This window comes from Panthera onca, chromosome B3 (genome assembly GCF_046562875.1).
Source record: "Panthera onca isolate mPanOnc1 chromosome B3, mPanOnc1 haplotype 2, whole genome shotgun sequence".
NCBI lineage: Eukaryota > Metazoa > Chordata > Mammalia > Carnivora > Felidae > Panthera > Panthera onca.
In genome coordinates this window covers 81267320-81279906 of record NC_138344.1, presented here as the reverse complement: position 1 = coordinate 81279906, position 12587 = coordinate 81267320, and the positions used below count along the sequence as shown (strand labels likewise).

General features: G+C 36.7%; 1 protein-coding gene and 1 pseudogene across 5 annotated transcripts in view; one reads left to right on the top strand and one right to left on the bottom strand.

Moving 5' to 3' along the window:
• Nucleotides 1–12587, bottom strand: part of NUBPL (NUBP iron-sulfur cluster assembly factor, mitochondrial) — a 222669-nt gene that overhangs the window by 50993 nt on the left and 159089 nt on the right. Inside the window, exons 1-2 of one of the 5 annotated variants that reach the window (XM_060619463.3) lie at nucleotides 8257–9419; nucleotides 7842–7935 (exon numbers count right to left, since the gene is read on the bottom strand). The exons of 3 other annotated variants lie outside the window; for them this stretch is intronic. In XM_060619463.3, the coding sequence (XP_060475446.2) occupies nucleotides 7842–7871 (30 nt within the window). In that variant the 5' untranslated portion in view covers nucleotides 7872–7935; nucleotides 8257–9419. Of the gene's footprint in view, nucleotides 1–7841; nucleotides 7936–8256; nucleotides 9420–12587 lie in introns of those variants that run through there. One more of the 5 variants, XM_060619464.3, reaches the window with a different exon arrangement.
• On the top strand, nucleotides 10319–11386 carry LOC132668466 (cell division cycle-associated protein 3 pseudogene; annotated as a pseudogene).

The window sequence follows — 12587 nt, the reverse complement described above, 5'->3', positions numbered from 1 at the left end:
CAACTAACTTTCAGGTTTTTAATGGGTCTTCAAGTTCTAAAAATCCTAGAGTATGAATTTTTTTGTACGTAACTATCCCCCCCAACTTCAGTATAAGTTCCTTAAAAAAGAGACCCTTCTTTATTCATCTCTGATGAATAAATAGAAATAAATGATACAACAAAATATAATATAAATAAAATATAATAAGCTTATTCTTGAAGATTGTTTTGATGAGAGTTCACCCAGTTATAAAATGAGAACAAATTATTCAAGCTACAATGATATATTTTCCCTAATATTTTCATTTCTGTCAGATGATAAAGTTCTCTAATTCATTTTCAAACATGTTTCTTTCTATTGTAAGAGGTGTGGGGGGAGTATACTTGAATAAATCCCTCCAAAAGCACTACCAACCCAAGTGATAGCAGTAATGTTTGAGAGCGAAAAGAAGACAAACTTTACTCATTTGCTTTCCCTTTATCATCACCTCCCATTTCCTCAGTTGTTCCAGCAGAGCTATAGGGCAGACTGGCCATGCCAACCTGGAGACAGCATCAATTCACAGAAGACTTCTTCTCTAAAAGTTGATATATGGGTCAACTTTTGGTAACTCTATATCTAGCTTCTGAAATAATACTTAAAAGGTTATCCAATTCCTAGGCCAGCCCGCAGATGATCCCATGTAAACGCATGCGACAGCTGAAACAGTAAAACCTCACAACATGAAAATAATGACACAACCACCAAAGTAACAGCATTTTAGTGAGTTATGGGAACATCTCTCTAAATTCTCTAGAGTACTGCTTTAGGCCAACTGCTTATATATACAGATGTTCATAATCTACGAGCATATGTTAGTAAAGGACAGGACTGATACCAAAAACCCTGAAATATTATAAACCTGACTGAGAATCAAGATATCTTCATTTTTAAAAAATTACTAAAAACATTTACAACTCTTTTTATATACTCAAAGGCTGAAGTTTCAGAATTTCTTTTTTTTTTAAGTAGGAATAACAAATCCTTTTATTAACCTAATTTGGGACAGTTTATAAAATATATTTAGACAGGTAGTACTGTGTTTAATATGGAAAACTATAAAACTATAAATATTATTTAAAAGAATATCCCTAGAAAAAAATACTGTACTGGGGAGAAGTCAAAGTCCAAGCTGCCACAGAAGCTACACTGAGCCTCACTGAGAGAATCCATACACATTGTCCACGGGTTCTGAAGTTCTTAAGGACATTATAGAACTTGAGAAGCACTTGCTCCAGGAGACCAGTCTACCCAGTGCTCTAGCCAGGAATGGTGTAAAGACCTGTCTCAGTCATGTTTATTTAGTTCTAGTTACCTGCCATCTGAAGTCCTACTTTTGAGACTTAGGTCCATTAGGTAGAATTGAACTGTGAAGGAAGAGACAGAGAGTGGGTCTGCAGGTAACAGGTAAAGGAGAGCAGAAGGAAAAGAATTGTTAGGGAGAGCCTATTATAAGTTAGGCACTAAATACTTTTAACATATCTGAATACCTAACATTGTAAAACAGGCATTATGACCTCTATTTTACAGATAAGAATACTGAGGACTGGAGAAGTTAAGCAAATTGTCCAAGGTCAGACTGCTGGTGAGTGATGAGGCAGTGATATAAATCCTGGTCTGTGGGACTCAAGTCATGTTCCCAGTCTCCCACAGAATGCAGCACAGCATCACTATTCTTCAAGCCCCTGAAGTGTTTTGCTAGCAAACATATGAGCTTTACTGTACTACATTTTCATTGTAAAATAAAATAGACACATAAAAGAGTTTATAGACCCAGAGAAAATTATTTACTCAGATAATATAAGAAATAGAAGAATTCATTCGCTTTATTTTTTTTTTTTTTCATTTTCTGGTTAATTATAATGTTTCTTCTACTTTTGAGAATTTTTTTATGGTATGTATAGTTAGTATTCCTTCCTTATATGATCCTTTAAGAGTCTTTTATATCATAGAGCAAGGGTTCTAATAACCATGGAAATGTTAACTGCAAATTTCCTGACTTTGTGCTGTTAAAGAATGTTTTAGCTTTCAATAATTTACCATTTAATTCTGGTTTTGTTTTAAATGAATAATCATAATTCTACCATTTATACAAAAGAATTATGTGAAATAATTGTTTAAATCAAAGTAAATAACCTTTTATAAAGATTAAGAACAGAAAATGAATACTTTAAAGATTTTTTAAAATACCTACAGCTTTTGAACATAATATTTTTGAAACTGGCTCAGATTTTATTCTAAAAATTTAAAGATCTAAATCATATCAAGTAGGAAACCAACTGTGAGAAACTGTAGCTCCATATGCCATTATATTTTAAGTGTGAGCTATTATAATGCAGCTTTTGGATTTTAAATTCTAAATCAAAAATTAATTACTCTCTCTCTCTCTCTCTATATATATATAGAGAGAGAGAGAGAGAGACAGAGACAGAGAGAGACAGAGACAGAGACGGGGGGGGAGAGGAGAGAGACAGCACTGGAAAGGGGGAGTTTGGCAAAAAACTAGACAATGAATCTAACAGAATACAGACAAAAATCCAGATACCTACTCATCAAATAGAAGGGTTTTAGTTTGGGAAACTGGCATATCTAACTTCCAATCACTTTTGTCACTAATTGGCTAAATAACCATGGGTCAGAGAATTAATCTCACTGGACCTCAGTTTTCTCAACTGTAAAATGAAGTGTTTGGGATACAATCATCACTTCCAACTATGGAAGTGAAAACTGATATTTTATGGGAAAAAGCGAGTAAAAGCTATTTTGTTAAAAAGCACCAAAATAACAAAATAAGCTCTTTTTTTCCCCAAAAAGGGAGTATTCTACACAAAAACAAAAAAATCTAAAAGCTGCCTGGTATACTGAACAAATTTTATAGAGTGATCATATTTCCTTTGGAAAAGTTAGCTGAATTATTCAAAGAACTCATACTCATATTTAAATTTATATTGAAGTACAATCTACTCTACCATCCTAAAATACTTCATCCTAGCTCAACTAGAAATTAATGTGTTATATCTATACAAAATGTCATAATTTATAAAATAAATGCAATCCTGAAAAGTTGTTGAAGGGATTGCCACTGAGGTAAGAAATGGGAGGGGATTCAATCACAAACCTTTAAAGGTTGTGAGGTCTAATCTAACTTTCCAACTAATAAAAAATGTCTCTCTGTAAACACTCATGCCAAGGATATATATACTCTGCCAACAACAACAAAAAAAGCTCAAATCATGGGGTGCCTGGGTGGCTCCGTCGGTTAAGCATCTGAGTCTTGATTTCAGCTTGCGTCACCATCTCACCGTTCATGAGTTTGAGCTCCACGTTGGGTTCTGTGCTTAAAGCATAGAGACTGCTTGGGATTTGTCTCTCTCTCTGCCATTCCCCTGCTTGCCCTTGTGTGGGTGCTCTCTCTACTTCTCAAAAATAAATAAACATTCAAAAATAAAAACATAAAAAACAAAAAAGAAAAGCTCAAATCATTCTGATGCTTACCACACACTCAAATACAAATTTTGGATCAATAAAAGAATGGAAGAAAATTGTCACTTAAGAATCTTTCCTGTTGCGGTGCCTGGACGGTTCAATCAGTGAAGTGTCAGACTTGGGCTCAGGTCATGATCTCAGGGTTCATGGGTTTGAGTCCTGCATCGGGCTCCGTGCTGACACCTCAGAGCCTGGAGGCTACTTCAGATTGTGTGTCTCCCTCTCTCTGCCCCTGCCCCACGCACACTCTGTCTCTCCCTCTCAAAAATAAATAATTATTTATTTCTTAGACAGAGAAAGAGCATGAGTGGGGAAGGGGCAGAAAGAGAGGAAGACACAGAATCAGAAGCAGGCTCCAGGCTTTTGAGCTGTCAGCAAAGAGCCCGATGCAGGGCTCAAACTCACAAACCGTGAGATCATGACCTGAGCCGAAGTCGGTCGCTCAACCCACTGAGCCAGCCAGGCACCCCAAAAATATTTTTTAAAAAAAGAATCTTTCCTGTCCACTGATAGACAAACAGATAAAGAAGATGTGGTATGGGATGCAGTATTATGCAGCCAGGAAAAAAAATGATATCGTGCCATTTGAGAAAACATGGATGGACCTAGAAAGTATTATGCTAAGTGAAAAAAGTCAGACTAGGGGCGCCTGGGTGGCTCAGTCGGTTAAGTGGCCGACTTCGGCTCAGGTCATGATCTCACGGTCCGTGAGTTCAGCCCCGCGTCAGGCTCTGTGCTGACAGCTCGGAGCCTAGAGCCTGTTTCAGATTCTGTGTCTCCCTCTCTCTGATCCTCCCCTGTTCATGCTCTGTCTCTCCCTGTCTCAAAAATAAATAAAACGTTAAAAAAAAAAATTAAAAAAAAAAAAAAGAAAAAAGTCAGACTAAGCATTACTAATACCAAATGGTTTCACTCAGATGTGGAATCCAATAATTAATTAATTAATTAATTAATAATCAAACAAAAAACAGAAACAGACCTATAAACACAAAGAATAAATGGTTGCCAGAGGGGAGGAAGATGGACTGTTGTGCAAAAGAGGTGGAGCGGAGTGGGAGATACAGGCTTCCAATTACTTATTTCACTGAAATAAGTCGTGAAAATAAAAGGCACAGCACAAAGAATATAGTCAATGATACATAACAGTGATGCATTGGGGACAGATGGTAGCTACATTTGTGGTGAACACAGAATAACATATAAACTTGTTGAATCACTATGTTGTACACCTGAAAGTAATGTAACATCGCATGTCAACTATACTAAAAATTTTTTTAAAAGAACCTTTCCTATTTTTTTCTTTTGCTACAGGTGAGATTGGTTTACTTTGGACTTACTGTATTGCTCATACTACATAACTTCAGATATGCTTTCTTTTCTGGTATGTCTTTAGTTGCTATGGGAATTGATATTTATAAGACCTCCCCCTTTTAAAAATATGAATGATTTTTTACATTGGCATGTAAAAATGGTATAAACATTTTTTATGTTTTACATTTTACAATGTATAATTTTTTTTATATTGGTATTTTACAATGGTATAAACAGAGAATTTTAGAGCTTGAAGGGACCTCAGAGATTATCTTGACCAATGTTCTTATTTTACAGATAAAGAAAGTGAATGACACTCAGAAATCAAATGACTTGCCCAAAACTTAATCTGCAAAATAGGGATAATAAAAACCTTTGTCTGCTTTACAGAGGTTTTTATCCAAAGAGGAAATGAAATCATGGATTTAAAAAAAAAAAAAAAAAAGCCACTAGATAATTAAGCAATTGTATTAACACTGGAAAAAAATCACTTTAAACAGAAGCTTGTCATATCATGTAAGTCAAAATTTAAATTTCTCTCAATGAGCATACAATGTTTATTCTTCTAACCAAATGCTAAGAAAATATTTGCCCATTTGTGAGGTCACCACATTCCAAAATGATCGAAACAAGTAACTTAAAAATATCTTCTCCATATGCCTAGATGACATAAGCAGATTTAAATGGCTTTTTGCAAATTAAAGGGAAATTTCTCACGAGTAAAACTAAGCATGAAAATATTCAGTCAAAATACAATTTAAAAATACATAAATCACTAAAAATAAGGGCCGAGGAGTGAAGAAGCCATATCTGTTGTTTGAATATATTAATTAAATTTCTACATTTTAGTGACCTGTACCTTGTTCCGCTTAAGTAGACCTGATATCTACAAAGCTAAAAAGAAAATAATATAAGTGACTTCCTAAGGGGAACTAAATAATGCAGCAGGTTTTAGTTATAACTACTTTTAACACAAAGGATATTGAAAAAGATTAAGGAATACATCTATGAGAATACAAATGGATATGATACAGATAATAGATGGGAAGCAGGATTGAGGATGGGGGGAAAATAAACACATAAAACAATCTAATTCCCACCTCATCAACTTCGCAATTTCCAACTTCCTAAACTACATAATTACTTCAGAAGTACCCAAAAGACATCTAAGAAACCTGAGATCACTAAATTGTAATGAAATAGGAAAATGGACTGAATTTTATGCATCTCATTAAAAGACCATTAAATGAGCAGCTGTTCCTTCATTCTCACTTAAGCACACTGGTCATTATATCTAGGCTTGTTCACAATAATCTTATACCCTTATGAGCAAGTGAACGTGGCAATGTATCTAGAAGTTGTTCTTGCCTGAATATATAGGTATCTGGTGTGCTCATATTTATCTTAATATTGTAGATTATACATTAATATACATTCTTAAAGTCAGAATACACCTAAGTAGGTACAGAGAATAATCAGTACAAAGTTTAACCCTGAGAAATTAAGAGCAACATTTACATGTGCCGACCACTGTTCTAGACACTGAGAATACAGCAGTGAGCAAGATATCTCAAGTTCCTGCCCTCATGAAACTGAGTACATCACCTATGATCTGGATGAAAGTTACCTTTCTAGACCTCACTTTGCTATCTATACAATGAAAAAACTAATATTACTTAGGTAAGTATCATCATAACCTTCTCAAACAAAAATTATGCCAAAAATTTATAAATCAATAGGACTTGTAATCTAATTTTCCCTGATATATCCCTGCCACCAGTGGCACATACAGAACAAAATACAGGCCAGAGTAGAAAGTATAAGCCATGTCATAAAAGAGAAGAAAAATAATTGGCTCATGGTAAGACTCAACACAAACTTGTATTCTGTATAGAAACCAGCTACTTAGTAAGCTATGTTTTCTCAAATAAAATAATATTGATATACACAGACCATTTGGAACATATTTTCGCAGCCTTAGTTTCAGTACCAATGTCCAGATAAGTTATTTTTATTCCATATTTCATGGCTATCAGTTTAAAAAAATTTTTTTTGCATTTTTTAATGTTTATTTATTTTTGAGACAGAGAGAGAAAGAGCATGAGTAGAAGAGGGGCAGAAAGAAATGGAGACACAGAATCCTTAGCAGGCTCTAGGCTCTCAGCTGTCAGCACAGAGCCTGACACGGGGCTCGAATCCATGAACCATAAGATCATGACTTGAGCTGAAGTTGGACGTGGAACTGACTGAGTCACCCAAGTGCCCCTAAAAATTTTTGGTACCGATCAGATTAATGTTAATCAGATTATGATTTTTAAGTCACATTTTAATTTGATAATCCTCCTCTCTTCCAGTTGAAGAAATAATTTTGATATGATGAATGTGTACTTTTACAGAATTACATCAAAACAGGCATAGTCTGATGTTTGATTCTTGCATTTAAAATAGCAAATTAGGTATATATGAACAAACAAAACTAAAGGCTAAAGTTCTGACCAAGCTACTTTGGTATAGCAAGCAAGACCATCCGAATGTAAGGAATTAACTCTGTGAATCAAGTACACTCTCAGTAATTCTGAAATTCTCTCAGCATAAACTAAATTAGAGTAAAGAAATACATACACAATCCCAACATAAGATCTTTGGCCTAAATCAATCAATCAATCAATCAATCAATCACTATCTCCCCCCTTTTTCTCAGTTCCCCAATCAACACATGAAAAAACAGACAGGGATTGGGGGATCACAAAAAAAATTTTACAATAGAAAAACTAAGGCTAAAACTTGGACACAAACAAAACAAAACTGAAAGAAATCATTTCTTAGCAATAAGGTCATACTAATATTTTACTATTAAATAGTGAATCTCTCTTTTAAGGGCAGAGGACAAGTCTTACTTTTGTACCTTAAGGCCAACCACAGTGCCAGGTATATATGGACTGAATAAGTGTCTTATTTTGTTGGAAAACACAGAGACAATCAAAAGAGACCCTTCACATCCTTCCACCACCAGAATTACTAACCTCTGGCACCACAGCCCATAGTCCGTCCATACAATATACTGCCTTTCAATGACAGTAACCTCCATCCTCACTGTCCCATTCCTCTTCCATCAACCTTCAAAAGAAGTAGAGATGTAGATGTTTCTTACACAGACTCTTCTGGATGAAAGTTCAGAGTATAAATTTCACGGTTTAGTGAAGGAGAGCTACACAACTGATTCATGAAGAAAACTCAAGAATAACCGGTTAAACATTACTCAGCTAGCTAGACTCTTTCAATCAGCCATCATCTTAGGCTTGTGACAGATATTTGGACAAGCATTATATATAAACTAAGCTCAGCAGCATTTATCTATAAATCAAAAAAACCATACGCTCTAAAATCAGATGCTCAAATGCAAAAATGTTTTGTGATAAAAATAAAATCCCAACTTACATTCTTGCCTTGGTGGAGGGCTATCCACACCCATTAGCAGTGTGAACCACAGAGGTTCCTATACACAGGATCAACATGTCTGTAAAAACTGGGTCTGGTTGCATTTAAATTACCAAATAATTGTGGCATCAAAGTTCTGCCCACAAAACTTCCATCAATACCCCAAATTTGTCCTCTTCTTTTCAAAACAACTGAAATCATTAAATTCTGTCATCTGACATATCACTCACATAAATATGAAGTGCCCAAAATCAATACTGACAGTTCTGGATGGTTTGCAGGCCCTGGGTTCCACATGAGGAAGTGCTATAGACATGACTGCCACAGGAAAAGACTTGTTTACTTCTGGCCATCAAACTGAAGGAAAGACCAATTACTCATGAAGCTAGAAGTAAAGTGTCTAGCTCTTTCAAGAACTAATTATTCTAAGTTATTTATACCCAATTTCGTAGGTCTTGTCACATTTTTTTAAAACATTTATTCATTTTTTGAGAGAGAGAGAGAGAGAGAGAGAGAGAGACAGAGCACAAGTGCGGGAGGGGCAGAAAGAGAGGGAAACAGAATCAGAAGCAGACTCCAGGCTCTGAGCTGTCAGCACAGAGCCCAACGTGGGGCTTGAACCCACGAGCTGTGAGATCATGACCTGAGCTGAAGTCAGACGCTCCACTGACTGAACCACCCAGGCGCCCCAGTCCTGCAACATCTTAAAGAATAGGAACCCCAGAATTGGACCCACAAATATATGGCCAACTAATCTTTGACAAAGCAGGAAACAGTATCCAATAGAAAAAAGACAGTCTCTTTAACAAATGGTGCTGGGAAAACTGGACAGCAACATGCAGAAGAATGAAACTAGACCACTTTCTTACACCATTCACAAAAATAAACTCAAAATGGATGAAGGACCTAAATGTGAGACAGGAAACCATCAAAACCCTAGAGGAGAAAGCAGGAGACAACCTCTCTAACCTCAGCCGCAGCAATTTCTTACTCGACACATCTCCAAAGGCAAGGGAATTAGAAGCTAAAATGAACTATTGGGACCTCATCAAGATAAAAAGCTTCTGCACTGCAAAGGAAACAATCAACAAAACTAAAAGGCAGCCGACGGAATGGGAAAAGATATTTGCAAATGACATATCGGATAAAGGGCTAGTATCCAAAACCTATAAAGAACTCACCAAACTCCATCCCGAAAAACAAAGAATCCAGTGAAGAAATGGGCAGAAGACATGAATAGACACTTTTCTAAAGAAGACATCCAGATGGCCAACAGAAACATGAAAAGATACTCAATGTCACTCATCATCAGGTAACTACAAGTCAAAACCACACTGAGATACCACCTCACTCTGGTCAGAGTGGCTAAAATGAACAAATCAGGAGACTATAGATGCTGGCAAGGATGTGAAGAAATGGGAACCTTCTTACACTGTTGTTGGGAATGCAAACTGGTGCAGCCACTCTGGAAAACAGTGTGGAGGTTCCTCAAGAAATTAAAAATAGATCTACCCTATAACCCAGCAATAGCACTGCTAGGAATTTATCCAAAGATACAGGAGTGCTGATTCATAGGGGCACATGTACCCCAGTGTTTATAGCAGCACTTTCAACAATAGCCAAATTACAGAAAGAGCCTAAATGTCCACCAACTGATGAATGGATAAAGAAGATGTGGCTTATATATACAATGGAATACTACTTGGCAATGAGAAAGAATGAAATCTGGCTATTTGTAGCAATGTGTGTGGAACTGGAAGGTATTATGCTAAGTGAAATAAGTCAGGCAGAGAAAGACAGATATCTTATGTTTTCACTCATGCGTGGATCTTGAGAAACTTAACAGAAGACCATGGAAGAAGGGATCAGGGGAAAAAAAAAGTTACAAACAGAGAGGGAGGGAGGCAAACCATAAGAGACTCTTAAATACAGAGAACAAACTGAGGGTTGATGGAGGGGTTGGGGAGAGTGGAAAATGGGTAGGGCACTGAGGAGGGCACTTGTTAGGATGAGCACTGGGTGTTGTATATAAGCGATGAACCACAGGAATCTACCCCAAAAACCAAGAGCACACTTTACACACTGTATGTTAGCCATTTTGACAGTAAATTGTATTTTTCAAAAAGAAAAATAAAATCAAATTTAAAAAAATAAATAAATTAATTAAAATTAAATGAAATTTTAAAAAATGTCTCAAACAGCAATATCCTTTAATAAGTGAATGGTTAAATAAATTATCAACCAACAAATTGGAGTCGTTGGGCACACAAAGATAGAATCGGAGCCCAGCATCCTCTCCTCACTCAGGCTGGGCCCTGCCCCACTCCATTCCTGATTGAGATCGGCTCAGCCAGGAGCATCCCAGCCACTTCAGTGCAGCCTACACTGCACAAGCAACTGGCTAGAATGGCAGATCCTCAATCACTTAGTGCAGGCATCCTGTGCACTCCCATCCAGGTGCAAACCTCAGAGTTCAACCTACCCACAGAGGAGCAGCTGGAAGGTCCTATTCAGGCCCAGGACTCCGATCCCCACTCTCCTACCCATGGCATTGCATGGATACCTGTGAAGACGAGCAGTGGAGACCCCATAAGCCCAATGGTAAAACAGTTGAGTGAAATATGTGAGATGAAAGCCCACAAATCAAATCTTCCCCCAGAGCCTGTTATGACCCCAGAGGCACTTTCATCTGAGTTGGATGTGCCTCTGAGACAACTCACCCACTTATCTCAGATGACACTTTGAAGCCAGACTGAGCTCCCTTTCAAGCAGGTGTTTTCCAAGGAGGAAACAGGACAGTTCACAGAAAACTCTAGGGCCTGCCAGGAGTTAAACATACTCTTGAGGGGTATCTGAGGCTCTCCAGTCTTCAGGTTCTAAGCACAACAGATAGAAACCAAATGCTAAGATACTAGAGAGATCTCACCTCACCATCCTGCAAGATGACAACTCCCTCAGGATCCTGATACAAGATGGTAAGCAGCCTTCTCCCCTAAGTGAAAATGTTACAGAACTAAAGGAAGGGGGCATTGTGGGAATTGGACAACTTCTAAAAACTGGAGACTGAGCAGGTGAGCAAGGCCAGGACCATGACAAGGAAAATACGCATCTTCCCTTGGTAGGGAACTAGGTCCTGTGAGACTCTATCACTGGGTTCATCAGGGGCCTAGTGACATTCTGTGTTTCTCACCCTTTCTTTCCCTGGGAGACTGAGGAAAGGCTCAGTTTCTCTGACTCTTCCTAAACTAAGACAAATATGTAGGCATGTGTGTAACAAAAATTCATTTTAAAGGCAATTCTAAAAGAGAAGTTCCAAAAGTAAAGCTACCAAAAGCAACATCCCTGGAATATTTTATGCTTTGTTCATCTCTATATAATTCCTTACAATCTCAAAGCTAGTGTTTTCCACATGACAAGCCACAATAAACCTGTACTGAATACAGAAATAAATGAAGAAATGAGAAAAAGAACAAACAGGCAAATCCACTTAGAACAAAATATGTTTTGGCAAAGAGCCAAATCTGAAGAAGGTCCCAGATTTGTACCATTTAATAGGAGATGGTGAAGAAGAGAAACAGATGATGGCATGTTTCTGGTGGAAAGGCCATGATCTGAGACTCCCATATACCACACATGGAGGATGACGAGAGGAACCATCTCAGCCATGGCCCAAATGAGCCCAATTCTGCAGTCAATATCGTGCTGTGGACGGAAAGCTTCCTAAGGACACAAGAAGGGAATCCACCAGTCTGCACCATATATGTAACTCTAACAAATATTAGGGTAAAAATTATTTTGTCAGTGAAACATATCACTTTATTCAATAACTATTATGAACAACTTTCTTAGCAGTTATTCTGAATGACAATACTTACTTGGAAATATATAGATATAGATATGTAGATATAGATATATTGTTTATATATGTATGTATATATATTATATATTTGTTTTTAACAAATAGATTGTTTTCTATTCGAATAAAGAGAATATCTCATAATTTTACAGTCTCATTTCCTCTACTGCACTTATCTATAAAAGTATTTCCAAGTTTCCTTCTTGATGGAAGATATAGTTGTAAGTATTTCATTATTATTCACAAGATGAGAAATGTCTGCCAAATTTCCATATCACATATAAACACATAGCACAAAATTTAACCTCTACTTATGTAGATATGAAAAACAGCTCTTAGAAAAAATGTGACATTAATTATCCAAAATACAAATATTTTTAAATATATGCTAAGGAAAAATTGGACATTTTGTGAAATTTTTAAAATCTTTCTGAAGGTTTGCTACAAAAGCTAATTCTGTTGCATATGAGCCTTT